Source organism: Hibiscus syriacus, unplaced genomic scaffold (assembly GCF_006381635.1).
Source record: "Hibiscus syriacus cultivar Baekdansim isolate YM2019G1 unplaced genomic scaffold, ASM638163v2 tig00111445_pilon, whole genome shotgun sequence".
Classification (NCBI taxonomy): Eukaryota; Viridiplantae; Streptophyta; class Magnoliopsida; order Malvales; family Malvaceae; genus Hibiscus; species Hibiscus syriacus.
In genome coordinates, this window is record NW_024063096.1 from 646,014 (window position 1) to 658,846 (window position 12,833).

Sequence of the window (12,833 nt, forward strand, 5' to 3'; positions counted from 1 at the left end):
TCTGTCTATATGCAGAGACTCTTTCGCAGGGGTTATTTTGCAGGGATTACTCCCCATTACAGAAGCTCATATGATATTAATGACTGCATATGAATACTGTTTAGCTATGTATTTATGTAATTATTTATACATGCATTGCATTTTATCTATATTTTTAATTTTCTGACTGTCGGAGGTCTTTCACGGAAGCTATTCTCAACCTGGCGTTGGGAGCAGCCTACTACCCTACCTCCTCCTTACCCCATACATATGGGAATTGGGTTTTGTTGTTGTTGTTGTTGTATCTTACTCTAGTGAGTTTGGAATCACAGTGGTTGAGGCAAGATAAATTCATCTCTCAGGTAAAATGTCGTGAGCTTCTTGATCTCTTAGAACTGATGCTTGCCTGCCATTGAACTATGCTAACTGGTTGGTTTCATTTCTTTTGTTCCCGTGCCTCGTTTAGTTTGAGTATCATATATGCAACTTTATCCATGTATGTCTGACTCGAGTATATTCAATTTATTCCAACTCTATCCAGGTATGTAATTAAGAGTAACAACACTTAAATTATTTAAGACATAACCTATCTAATGAATAAACAAAGAAGAAAAGTTCTATCTAGCCTCAAGGATAGATATGGTAACTGCATTTTCTGTAAGTGTCGTCGTCATTCTTATAGCACTAAAACTGTCGTAGGGTTCCCTTTGTATGAAGAAACCAGGTTGTTTAGGCTGAGGTAAAGTTGCGTCTTCATTTGTCAGTTCGACAAGAACAGATGACATTGGTGGCCGGTCCTCCGGGCTTTCTTGAACACACAATAAACCAACATAGATAAATCGAAGCATTTCGGACCTAACACACGATTCTTCCAGGAATGTGTCCATCAGTCCGAAAGCTCGATCCTCATTCCATAGCAACCAGGCCTATGCAAAACCAGCACCAGTTACTTACTCGTGGAAGAGAAAGAAGAAAAGAGATTCCATTGTTAAGACATACGCGACCGAGACGACTGTTGCGATGATCGGGATGATTGTACCCTTGTTAGGGAAGGGCAAACAAGAGGATAGTTGGATCAGTAAGGTGACCCTACTGCAAGGCATCACCAACAAACAAAATAACAATAGCCACGTAAGAGAACACGTGTCGGAAAGCTGCCAAGGACGTTGAAGGATTTTACATGCTTTTGATTTAATTGCTCAGTATACAAGGAAAAGGATTGTTAGAGAATAGGCATTGAAAATTGTTATCCAAATACCTTCTTTTACTCCTCCTGCTTGTCTCTCTCTCTCTTTCTATATTTCTTCTACTTCATCTGATAAAAATTACAGTAAGTTCATAACAACCCTCTATTCTTTTTACCACTTACTATTTCTAGCAAAAGCACACCAAAGCTGAAAACATCAGATTTTACTGAAAATGTTCCATCAACTGCATACTCAGGAACCACGTAACCACTGCATTAAAGCATATTATATGACATGAGCCATTTTTTTCATATAAAGGAGGCCTTGGTTTACTAAGAAATAAACACAGATGTTGAGATTCGAATCTTAAATCAATCGGATGCTATTAAAGAAGTGATAGTAACTTACTATGTTCCAAGTTCCAACAACTCGATTTGTTCTTGTTTCCTCATCGTTGCCGCCAATGATTCTTGCCAGGCCAAAATCTGGAATTTTTGGGATATAGTTGCTGTCTAGTAAAATGTTGCTTGCTTCGAGATCCCTATGAATAATTTGAAGTTTAGAATCCTGGAGGAGATAGAGCAGCCCTCTTGCGATCCCTAGAACAATATTGAACCTGTTTTTCCATGATAGTTGTGCTCTTCTTTTATGATCTTCACAAATAATGCATTGTGAATCTCAATATTTTGTCTTGAATATCGATTTTATAGTACAGATGATGTATAGAAAATCAAAGCAAACAGATGGATGAAAGGGTCAAGTCTCAAACCGAATATCAAGCAATCCAAGCTTTTGTTGGGCATATACTCGTAGATTAACATCCTTCTCCTTGAATGCAGCAACCAAGCAGTCGAACAAGATTCCTATGTTAAAGTTTGGCGATCAAAACGTCGTGAACTGCTCGACAGCCTCTTCACTGCTATTTCCTGTCCCATTGAAAGATTGCCCTGCATATGTAGAACCACATTGGTATGATAATTGAACTCAAGGATTTTAAATTGCAGGCATGGACATGTTTTTGCTGCATCATGTTTATAACAGACGCGAACACAAATGAATGTTACAACAGTCAAATTGTGATGAGAACTGAAACAACAAAATAGCGGCCACATCCTCGTATTGCAATCACCTATCTTCTAGTATGCAATTAACATAACACATTCCATAGTTGCTTACCTTGTAAACAGGACCAAAGCAGCCCTCTCCAATTAAATTGCGAAAAGAGAAATTATCAGTGGCGGTTTCAATGCTAGACAAGTCGAATAAGGGCACTTCTCTTTCATCTTTCCCACCTTCCAACCTTGTTAAATGAAGTGATTCATCTATAATTCAATGAGTTTGATCTATTAAGTAATGCAAATCTGTTTGAAGAACGCCAATAAGGTTCCATTAGTGTTCTTACCTCTTTTCCTTGATTTCTTCTGGATTATGAAAAATACTAGCTAGGATCAAGATGATTGCACCAGAAATGATTGACACCAGTACGATCACGTTAATCTGTTCCTTGTACTCGAATCTCGGGTTAATCCTAGAAAATACAGTGGTTTAAAAACCAGGCATTTGTTAAAAGAGTATGAAAACGAGCAATACAAATGATGCATACCTAGATTGGAAGTTGGCAACCTTATAAAGACATCTTCTCCTCGGTACACTTCTGAAACTTCGGAGATTCAATGAGGTCACCGAACCACATCAAACAGCTTGCGCGATCCAGGGCCGTGGCAGGGTTTTCGGGGGCCCTGTATAAATTCTTAAAAAGGGGCCCCTATTTTCTAGATATATTCGATTTCGGGGCAACAATAGTGGCGTTTTCTTAACAAACTCCGCGATAGATCTATCTATAATGACGTTTTATCAATAAAGCCGCAATAATAGTGGCGTTTTTTTGAAAAAACGTCACAATATGTCCATCTATAGTGGCGTTTATTGGAAAAACGCCACTATATATATATTTTTTTGGGGGCCTGCGCGGTTGCGCAGTTTGCGCCGCCCCAGCCACGGCCCTGGCGCGATCTACACTTACATTCAGATTAGCATTGGCTGTGCAGGAGCAGTTCTTCAAGCATTCAGCTTCACATTTCTCACGGTTCGAATTCTGTCCAACTGAAATTTTATCAAATCCGGAACTTTAACCCTGACAAGCCATAGAAAGCCTTCTCCCTTTTGACAGTCCAGTGATGATTCTCTTACACAGTTCATAGACCCTTGTGATTTCGGAATGAACCCTTGGATACACTCACAGTTATGGGGTCTCCTACTGCTGCATACACTGATTCACAGAATCCATAGCTTCCACATTGATCAAATGGTACCGAGTACAAAACACCCCATTGATTACGGCCCTGCTCTAATATAAGACGCTGTAAATAACCCGACTGATTCAACCATAACTGCATGTTAATTGCGTTGCTGAAAGCTTCAAAACTATAATATATCCCATTCTCATTAGAGATGACGGTTTGAAGACTAAATTGGGGACTTCTGGAACAGCTCCGAACCCAATTCCATTCCATGGTCCTGTTCGGTACGTTTTCATTGATCCTCTATCAATGACTAACTCAGGTAACCCGGTTCTGTCAAGTCTGTATGTGAAGTTCCCGGGGGACTGATCATTGGCACTTTTCCATGATGTTCGATATCTTTCCGCATTGGTATTTAAGTTCCATCCTATTGTCATACCTGCCAAGAGTGTGTCTGAAGGGGAATCAAAACTTTGCCACAAATACCTTTTAGGCATGCTTTTGTTGTCCTTGAGAACAAGGTTTCCAGTATCTTACAGCTGTGCCATGGGATGTTCTATTGTCCCAGACACATTGGATGACCAGACGACACTCTTCGTCCGGTCCAAGAGCACAAGATTTCCATTGTTGCTTACCGCTAAGACCCCTTTCCTGTCAGCGAACAGCATCAGGTTGTTTCTGTTTGCAACCCAAACAACTGCTTCACTGCTGTTCTTGTACCATATTCCCAGGTACCTGTTCCTTGATTTCCCAGGTGAGAAGAAGCCTAGTTCAAAGGTTTCTAATGCAGAAACCAGTGTCTCACCATCACTAAACGACCCTTCTACTGCTAAAACATCGGCTTCCTCGGACGATTCCATATATGAAAAAACTACTAATAAAAAGCATATCGAAGTGAAAATAGAACACCTCTCGATGTTAAAACTCGATCTTTCTGCTAAACAAGTTCCCTCCTTGCCTGTATAGACTTCAAAGTTGACGCATAAACTTCTACTTATTTAGAGTTTCATGGTAATTCTCATATTGTTAATGCATAATAGATAAATGATGCTTGACTTCCAAATCTTCTATGAACAGGGACTTTTAGGGTTTCATACTCCATCGGGTATTTGGAAAATGAGGTTTTAACATCTTTTTTCCCTGAATAATCAGTACCACTACCACATTTATTTCTGTTGACTAATCTCGTCCCACAGCAACTTATGCAGTTATTAAATAGGGATGTCAATGTAAATCAGCATGGATTTAGTTCTTACTTGGAATAGTCTGATGAGCAAAAGAAATGTGAGAATATGACTTTAATTCCTTTGAAATTTATTTTGAAATAAGCATTTTAGTCTCAATTTCACTCCATTTCCAGTTGCACTTGCACATGTTTTCCGACAAGACCACCAGCTAATGATTTGCAAGCAGCTGCTATCAGAGGTGATTCGATCAAATTATGTTAAGTAAAAAACTTTCTAGTTAACTGAATCTTATTTCATAACTCAAATTCTATTTAAATTTTTTCAAGTCGAGTTTATGAAGTTCAAATAAAGTCAAGTTGTTCGAATTTCTGTTTAAATTTAATTGTAAAAATTTATGATATTATAATATTAATTGATCCAATGTAAACGACTTTCTATAATCATATACAATAAACATATATATTTCTTCATATTTTTTCTTATATAATAAATATATATCATGTATAATTGAAAAACTCAAACTTTTTAGTCCTGCACAATGGCATTAACGCAAAACATAACAGCTCATAAAACTGAAAGCAAATGTTGACACTGGGATTATCCTATAGAATATCATCATGGTGCAGTAAATCATGATCTCGAGTGCCATAAAAGGAAATCTAGAACCTCGATGATCATATGATAACATCACCAATAAAACGGAGACAAAGTAGAAAGAGTGAATCCTAGGATCCATGTTAACATAATCCTTCGTACGGGCTAATTGTGAGCAACTGATAGCCTTCTCTGCTATCTACAACATAAGAAAAGCAAGATGGGGATCATAACCAGGTTATGAAAGACTGGAAAATATAAATTAATGAAGACATTTACAAACCTGCTACCGATAGGATAACGCTGCCATTACTACAGACTCGCTAAGCATCTGCCATAAAAGAATCATCAAACACTAATGTTAATTTGCAAGATTTGTTAGTAAGTTCAAGAATTCAGCTACTCAAACAAATTTCATATATGAAACAAATTCATGATAAAAAACTGAAGATGCTTTGCTACTACATGTTATGAATTTCATAAAAGGCAATCTCAGGTTTATTAATTCAAAATGATTCTGCTTGGTAATGGTGCAGATGGATCTCTTTCTTTGCACGTCTTCTTATGCTTTCCACTATGCCTATTTAGCAAGCAATAGCCTAAATAAACAGGGAGAGGAAATGGGAATGATCAATTTGATGTATAAAAACAAGGATATGGTATAAAAACAAGTATGAACAGTATCAAAGGTTATGGTAACCAAATTCGTGGTGCAATGTTGAGTTCACATCTATTCGTTTTACCGGAATTAATGTTTCTTACGATTATGTTTTTTACCTAAAAGGAAACCACTATCATCTACAATGTAATTTCCATCTAGGAAAGCAGATTCATCACAAGCAGCTTTTCCAGAGTTTCTACGATGGATAACAGCTTTACAGCCTATAACCTCATCCCTCGAAGGATCATCGTTGACAAAAATGCAGCAGAAAGCAACTCCCATCCATTGAATATCATTCAGAATATTGAAAGGCAGTGGTATCTTGATTGAAAAGTCAACTCTCTCACGGCTGAACCCTTCTGGGATTTCATTTCCAGGTATGATAAAGCTAAATAATTTTCTTGAATTTTCAGATACCTGCAGAACATACTCTTGTTGTTAAGTAATAGTAACAAACAAAAATAATCAAGTATGAGATTTTGTGAGAGAAACAAAGATATTAACCAACCATGAGATATTTTCTCAGCATTGTTAATACATTGACATTCTCAGCCAATCTGTAGCAGTGAGTACCGAGAACCCAAGCAATACTCATTGAATTGCATACTTTTGAAGGAAATGCAACTAGTTCCAGAGAAGCATAATTTTCCATTTCCACCCAGGTTATATTTGTTACAAACTCAGGCAACGATTTAAGTTCCTTGCAATTTGACAATTCAAGATGCTGAAGCTTCGAAAGTCGAGTAAGGGACGGATGTATGCTGATGAAATTGTTACCACTAAGATCAAGATGGCACAAAGAGGATAGATAAGAAACATCACTAGGAATATCTAATTCACCAAGATTGCACATGCCACAATTTGATAATCTAAGATATGTAAGCTTGGAAAGTCGAGCAAGGGACGGAGGTATGCTGATGAAATTGTTACCACTAAGATCAAGTCGTTTCAAAGAGGATAGACGTGAAATATCACTAGGAATATCTTCTTCTCCAAGATTGCAGTCCCTTATTTTCAGCTCCCTTAATGAACTTAAACCAGACAATGAATGTAACATCAGAGCCTTGGAATTTGTCCACCATTGGATAAGAGAAGCGAGATTTTGTCGCAATTTAAATGACTTGCATCCACTGAAAGACAGCACTTTAAGATTCTTAAATTGAAAAATGAAGTATGGTGGTTCTCTTATGGCTGTCTCACTTAAGTCAAGCTCTTCCAAAAACTCTACTTGCTTCAAGTTCTCTGGCAAATTTTCAACTTTATAACAACCAGAAAGATTAAGAGTTTTTAAACTTGTGCACCCACATATGGTGCTAGGGAGGCTCACAAGGTTACTGCAATCTTTCAAATTTAGCAAAACAAGACTGCTCATTTTGCCAATTGAAGAGGGAAGTTTTTCAATGCTTGTCCCATCTAAATAAAGTTCCAACAAGCATTCCATTTTCACATCAATCTCCGGAAACTTTTGAAGCTTAGAGCAACCGGAAAGAATGAATGTTTCAAGAGATTCCATTCCAATATTGGTTGGAAGATTCCTAAGACTTTTGCAGCCTTCTAAATTCAGAAGTTTAAGCCTCTTAAGAAATCCGATGGATGGATGAACATCCACTATTTTTGTGCAACCTTCCAGAATCAAAGTTTCAAGACTTGGGGCCATAGTGAAGTCCGGTGTCTTGATCAGGTTCTGAGACCCTTTGAGGTTGATCACTTTCAGCTTATACAAGGGCTGTTGAAAATTGGAGAGAAAGAAACAACATAAGAAAGGTTAACTTTGTTATTAGTTTTCTATCAAAATCGAATTTTAATCATTCATCTTAAAATAAGCGAAAAGACAAGTATTCTAACTCTTGCTCCCTTCCACAGTCGTTCAATACGGCTGTAAGATAAGAGAAGTGCAACAAGGTTGTCCGGTTCGAAGCACGACGGCAAGGATCTTAGAGGACATCCTTCCCAATCTAAAAGCCGTAGCTCATTTGAAAGATAATTTAGATCATCACAATTTGTGAGGCAAAGGACTTTGAGTAATCTCAAATTTTTCATCTTCGCGAAGGCATCAACTCTCAAGTTGAGAAACTTATTAGATTCCCTAATAAACCATGGGGAAAAGAAAAAATGTAAATGAAGTAAAAACTAAAAAAATGAAAGAAAAAAATAATATAGCATGTGTGTTTTTCTACCTTTTATTGTTTATCATCATGGCTTGAACCATATTCGTACCCTGATAATAATAATAAAATAAATATTACTTATTGTCTATCATCATGGCTTCTTAATATATATATATATACAAAAATGTTTGTAACTTCAATTTTGTTGAATGACTTACTGTGTCTTTTGTTAGGACATGATGGACGTCACATTCTTCCCATAATCTACAACGTTTCCCAGGTTCTTCTATACATTTTTCCTTAACAATTTTTCTTCCCATTTCTTGCAACAAGTCATGCATCCAAAAATATTGGTTGACTTCATCGATTTTTATGAGTGATTTCTTAACGAGAACATCGATTCCAATATCCGGGAAAAACTCACAACCATCCAATACTTTCATTACAAAATCTTTCGGCTCCTCGTTGAAGAAGCATGCTATATCCAGAAATATATTCTTCTCCCTCTCTTCCAATCCATCATAACTGATTCTAAGTCTGTCGATAATTTCTTTGTTAGAATCTCGTTTGAGTCTTTCAATTGCACTTGTTGACGAAAACGGGTAAAGAAAACAAAAGAACACGAAAATTTTACGAGGTTCGGCAATGTGCTTACGTCCTCGGTGCCTAGGCGGCGCTAGAAGTTTTTATTCAATGATATTTTAGGTCTAGGTTACATCTCTATTTATAATAGAAAACCCTGGTACATAATTACAAAATTAACCCTGTACCGTACCGCGGGGCTGTGCCCCCGTACCCTCAACCCACATAATTCGTAACCCCACAACGAGACTTTCTTTGTAAGGACAGTTGATGTTCGCTTCGCTCACTCCGCTCCATCTCCTGTCCTCTTTACTGGTATATTTATGAGCCATACCTAACAGCACTTTTCCATTGAGTTGCATCTCTACCACACAGAAAGGAACCCAAAACTTCAAGAGCTAAGGGAAGACCACCGGCATATTTCACAATAGTTTTTGAAAGCTGAATGAAATCAACTTCAGGCGCTGTATCACTACCGAAAGCCTTCAAATTGAAAAGACGAAATGCATCGTTTTCATCCAATATCGTGGGCGTATACACATCGTCAACTCGATAAGATCGGAACAGATGTTCATCTCTAGTTGTCACAATGATTCTGCTCCCTAATCCAAACCAATCACGCCTTCCAACCAAGCATTTCAACTGTTGTATGTTATCAACATCATCAAGAACAACAAGAACCTTTTTGCGAGACATCCTGTGGCCAATGATGGAATTCCCTTCGTGAACATTGAAGAAATTGAAACCTTCATCAGAGAATATCTGGGCAAGAAGTTGTCTCTGTAAAGAAACAAGTCCGCATTTATCTGAAACTTCTCGAACATCAGCAATAAAGCTTCTGCCTTCAAAATGGGGTGACATTTGAGTGTAAACAACTTTGGCGAGAGTCGTTTTACCGATGCCACCCATTGCACAAATTCCTATAATGCGGACATCATCCTCCCCAATCTCTATTTTCGAATACAACTCTTCCAAGCGTGAATTGATTCCTACCAACTCATCAATAACAACAGGATATGTCTGACACAACTTTGCTGATATCTTTTTAACAATGTCTCCAATAAATTCTGATTCATGCCTAAACAGAAAATAAATTGTAGTTCATTAGTCCTTAAAACTAGAAAGTAGAGAAGAAAAGAATGAAATACCTGTCGTTTAAATGCCATCCCTTGGTGTTAGCCACTAGAGTCAAAGCATTTCGCCACCTTTGAATCTTGTCTTTATCTTCCTTGTATCTCTTTTCGTGTTGGACAAAGGCTTTTTCAACTTTCCCTTTTTGTTTTCTTAAATCAGATGGATCGACGTTGTAGAAAATTGGAAATACTTTATGGCCCTCTTGGTTTTTTTGTTTAACAATCTCAGCAAGCTCCTCCAAGCACCAACCTGAAAACGCATAGGTTTCAGAGAAAACGATTACCGAGCACCATGATTGTTGAATGGCTTTAAAGAGCTCTGGTGCGATCTCTTCACTGGCCTCCAGCTTCGGCTCATCCCTGAAAGTGTCGATTCCACTCCGTTTTAGAGCATCATAAAGATGATCTGTAAAGTTCTTGCGGGTATCTTCACCTCTGAAACTCAAGAAAACATCATATTTCTTTCTAGAAATAGAAGACGAAGATGAAGGTAACGACAACATGAGGAAGTATGAGAAGAACAAGAAATGTCAACCAGGTGTTAAAATTAGAGAATAGATCGCCCAATACTCTTGGAGAAACTAGAAAGAATCGAAGTATATGAGCATCGAAAAAAAGCAGCTCAAATTAGCCAGGAAACGAAACAGAGTTTTCTAAGCAATATATGAAAAGCGCGTGATGGTGGGAGTTATGGGGTTCTTTTTTCCAGGAAGAATCAGAGAAGGTGAGAGCAGAAATGGTTGCTTTGCCGACTAAGTGGACTCTAAGTCAATTGTAAAATTATAATAAGGGTAAAGTATATAAATAATCCCTAAATTTTTACGGATATTTCAGTTTGGTCACTTAACTTTTGAAACTTACAATAAGTCATTAAACTTTTAGTTCGTTTTCAGTGAGATCTCTGTCGTTACCTATATTTTATAATAAGGTCTTTAAACTTAGGAATCCCCCTAAAGATTAGTTAACTTATATGGAAAATGTTAACCTTTCACTAGTGAGGTTGGTTAAAGTGACATCAAACAAATATAATTGGATTTAGGTTAAAAAATTGTTAAAGAATATATTTTTCAAAAAAAAAAAAACATTGAAAGTTTATTTCTTATATGGGTGCCGTACTTTTAAGAAAAATGGAGTTCAAGTAACATATGTCGAAAATTGTTTTGATAATATGATTGCATATACTATTTTCTTCATTTTCTCTCTTATGACTAACCATTGTTCATATATTCTGACCATCGATGTCATGATTTTCACATGGTATCATAACTTCTCCGACATGTAGTCAGTGATCTTGACGGTCATAGTTAATTCTGTCACTAGCAAGATTATCAACAATGATCGATCATGGTATTTCCCAAAAAAAAAATTACACTTTCGACAATTTCTTCATCTATTGTCATAATTTGTGTGCGTATCTTGCTCATTGCCTCCTTTGTTGCTGTCAATACCAGCTTCGCTTGACGTTGTTTCCTTTGTTGCTTCATTTTTTTATCATTGATTAAGTGTTGTTACAATGACTTTTGATCTGACCGTCATTGACATTCGTTGTTGTCTAATTATTCTGATTCTTCAGTTCTATTAACTGATAGTGAGTGTCAAATGACATTGATGGTCCTTCTAACCACTATATTTTATGTGTTATTTTATTTAATCTTTCATAAAGCAATAACTCTGTATTGATGATTCTAATCGGATAAGTGGTAAGTTTTTTTATCACAACATTGATCTTGATTGGAAGTGGTTTCAGATTTGAGCTTCACTAGAGATCCCGACAACAATAATATATGGTAATTAATACTCATGTATGTTATATCTCTGGTATTGATTACTGTTCTCATCTCTAATATAAGCTACCATGGAATGATAATCACTGGTAACTTAGTCGAATCCAATGAAATTTAAAATTATTACCGTCCGATTGTAGCTGGTAATTCAAGGCATCTGATGTCACATTCAATCAATAGAATTGATGTATTAGAACAATCGGACTATAGCGATGATAGCTGTGGTGAAATCAAAACTCAAAGAAAGAAACAACGTCAGGGAAAACTGATATTGGCAATGACAAAGGCTACAATGAGCAAGATAGACGCACAAATAATGTTATTGGATGAAGATAATGGCGAAAGTGGTAAATTTTCTGGGAAAAACCATAATCGGTCATTATTGATGGTCCAACGAAGCTTAAATTCATCTGATGAATACAAACTACAACTCATGTTGAAAGCAACAGAGAAAGCAAATCTTGCGAGTGAGAGAATCAACCGCAGCCGTCAGTATTTTCTGATACATGTGAAACAACACGCTAAATGATCTATTTTTATCATATCTTAGTCAACAAGTTAACATTTAGCTTAAACTATCATCAATTTTTTAACAAAAAATGAAGAATTTAGAACATATGAATAGTTGGTGACTCAACAAAGCAACATATTAAAACCAGAGACTATTTTATAACTTATTATAATCGAGGAACTCAACAAAATAATATCATATAATAAAGAGACCATTTGTATACTTTCTCCTATAATAAAATATGTTTTAAGGTTCATTAACTATTAATGGGATATGATTATATAACTATATTATAGATTAGGATAGATTACAAATTTAGTCATTAAATTTTATATTTGTATTAATATTATTATTAAATTTTAAAAAAATAATTTTGTCATTAAAATTTTATATCACTTACTGTTAAAATCATTAAATTCATAGAATGAAATTTGTTATTTGTACTTTTTATGTTTAAGAACCTCTTAGTTAGTATTAGCGGATCCGCATATTCTCTAGGGTGGATCTTTGTTTACCTTAAAATTTGAATTTTCTTTTATTAGTTACTTATTTTATTGATGGTGTTCATCCTAAAATTTTATTTGTGCCCACATTATTAAAAAGTTGGGTAAAGTACACAAACAGTCCCCCGACCATAGGGTATTTTTTTAAGTCTCTCGACTATTAAAAGTTACAAAATGGTCCCCTGACTATAGGGTGTTGCTTTGTTAAGTCCCCGACTATTAAAAATTACAAATTAGTCACCCAACTATTTAGCATGTTCCAAACTCGTCCTTTTCCATTTAATTTTTAACAACAACCTGAGTTAGATGTTAACTTGTTGACTGAGATGTGATATTTTTTTAGATTCTCATATCAAATTTTATC

General features: G+C 36.2%; 1 protein-coding gene, 1 long non-coding RNA gene and 1 pseudogene across 2 annotated transcripts; all 3 read right to left on the bottom strand.

The window, feature by feature from the left end:
* Window positions 1–533: 533 nt before the first annotated feature.
* On the bottom strand, window positions 534–4,512 carry LOC120163401 (annotated as a pseudogene).
* Window positions 4,513–5,115: 603 nt separating this feature from the next.
* LOC120163484 lies at window positions 5,116–5,921 on the bottom strand. The gene is made up of 2 exons (XR_005519661.1): window positions 5,471–5,921; window positions 5,116–5,386 (listed from the first exon to the last, which is right to left on the bottom strand). It is a non-coding gene; the product is annotated as an uncharacterized LOC120163484 (long non-coding RNA).
* A 14-nt stretch (window positions 5,922–5,935) lies between these two features.
* On the bottom strand, window positions 5,936–10,361 carry LOC120163403 (disease resistance protein RPV1-like). Its single transcript, XM_039173346.1, has 7 exons — window positions 9,687–10,361; window positions 8,883–9,616; window positions 8,175–8,542; window positions 8,026–8,066; window positions 7,694–7,934; window positions 6,357–7,574; window positions 5,936–6,265 (listed from the first exon to the last, which is right to left on the bottom strand). The coding sequence occupies exons 1-7, from the start codon at window positions 10,172–10,174 to the stop codon at window positions 5,936–5,938; spliced, it is 3,420 nt and encodes a 1,139-aa protein (XP_039029277.1). The 5' UTR covers window positions 10,175–10,361.
* Window positions 10,362–12,833: the final 2,472 nt, after the last annotated feature.

Coding starts and splice junctions, on each gene's coding strand:
- LOC120163403 (XM_039173346.1), bottom strand. CDS start 10,174: ATGTTGTCGTTACCTTCATCTTCGTCTTCTATTTCTAGAAAGAAATAT. Junction 9,617..9,686: donor GGATGGCATTTAAACGACAG/GTATTTCATTCT, acceptor TTTTCTGTTTAG/GCATGAATCAGAATTTATTG. Junction 8,543..8,882: donor AGATGCAACTCAATGGAAAA/GTGCTGTTAGGT, acceptor TTTCGTCAACAA/GTGCAATTGAAAGACTCAAA.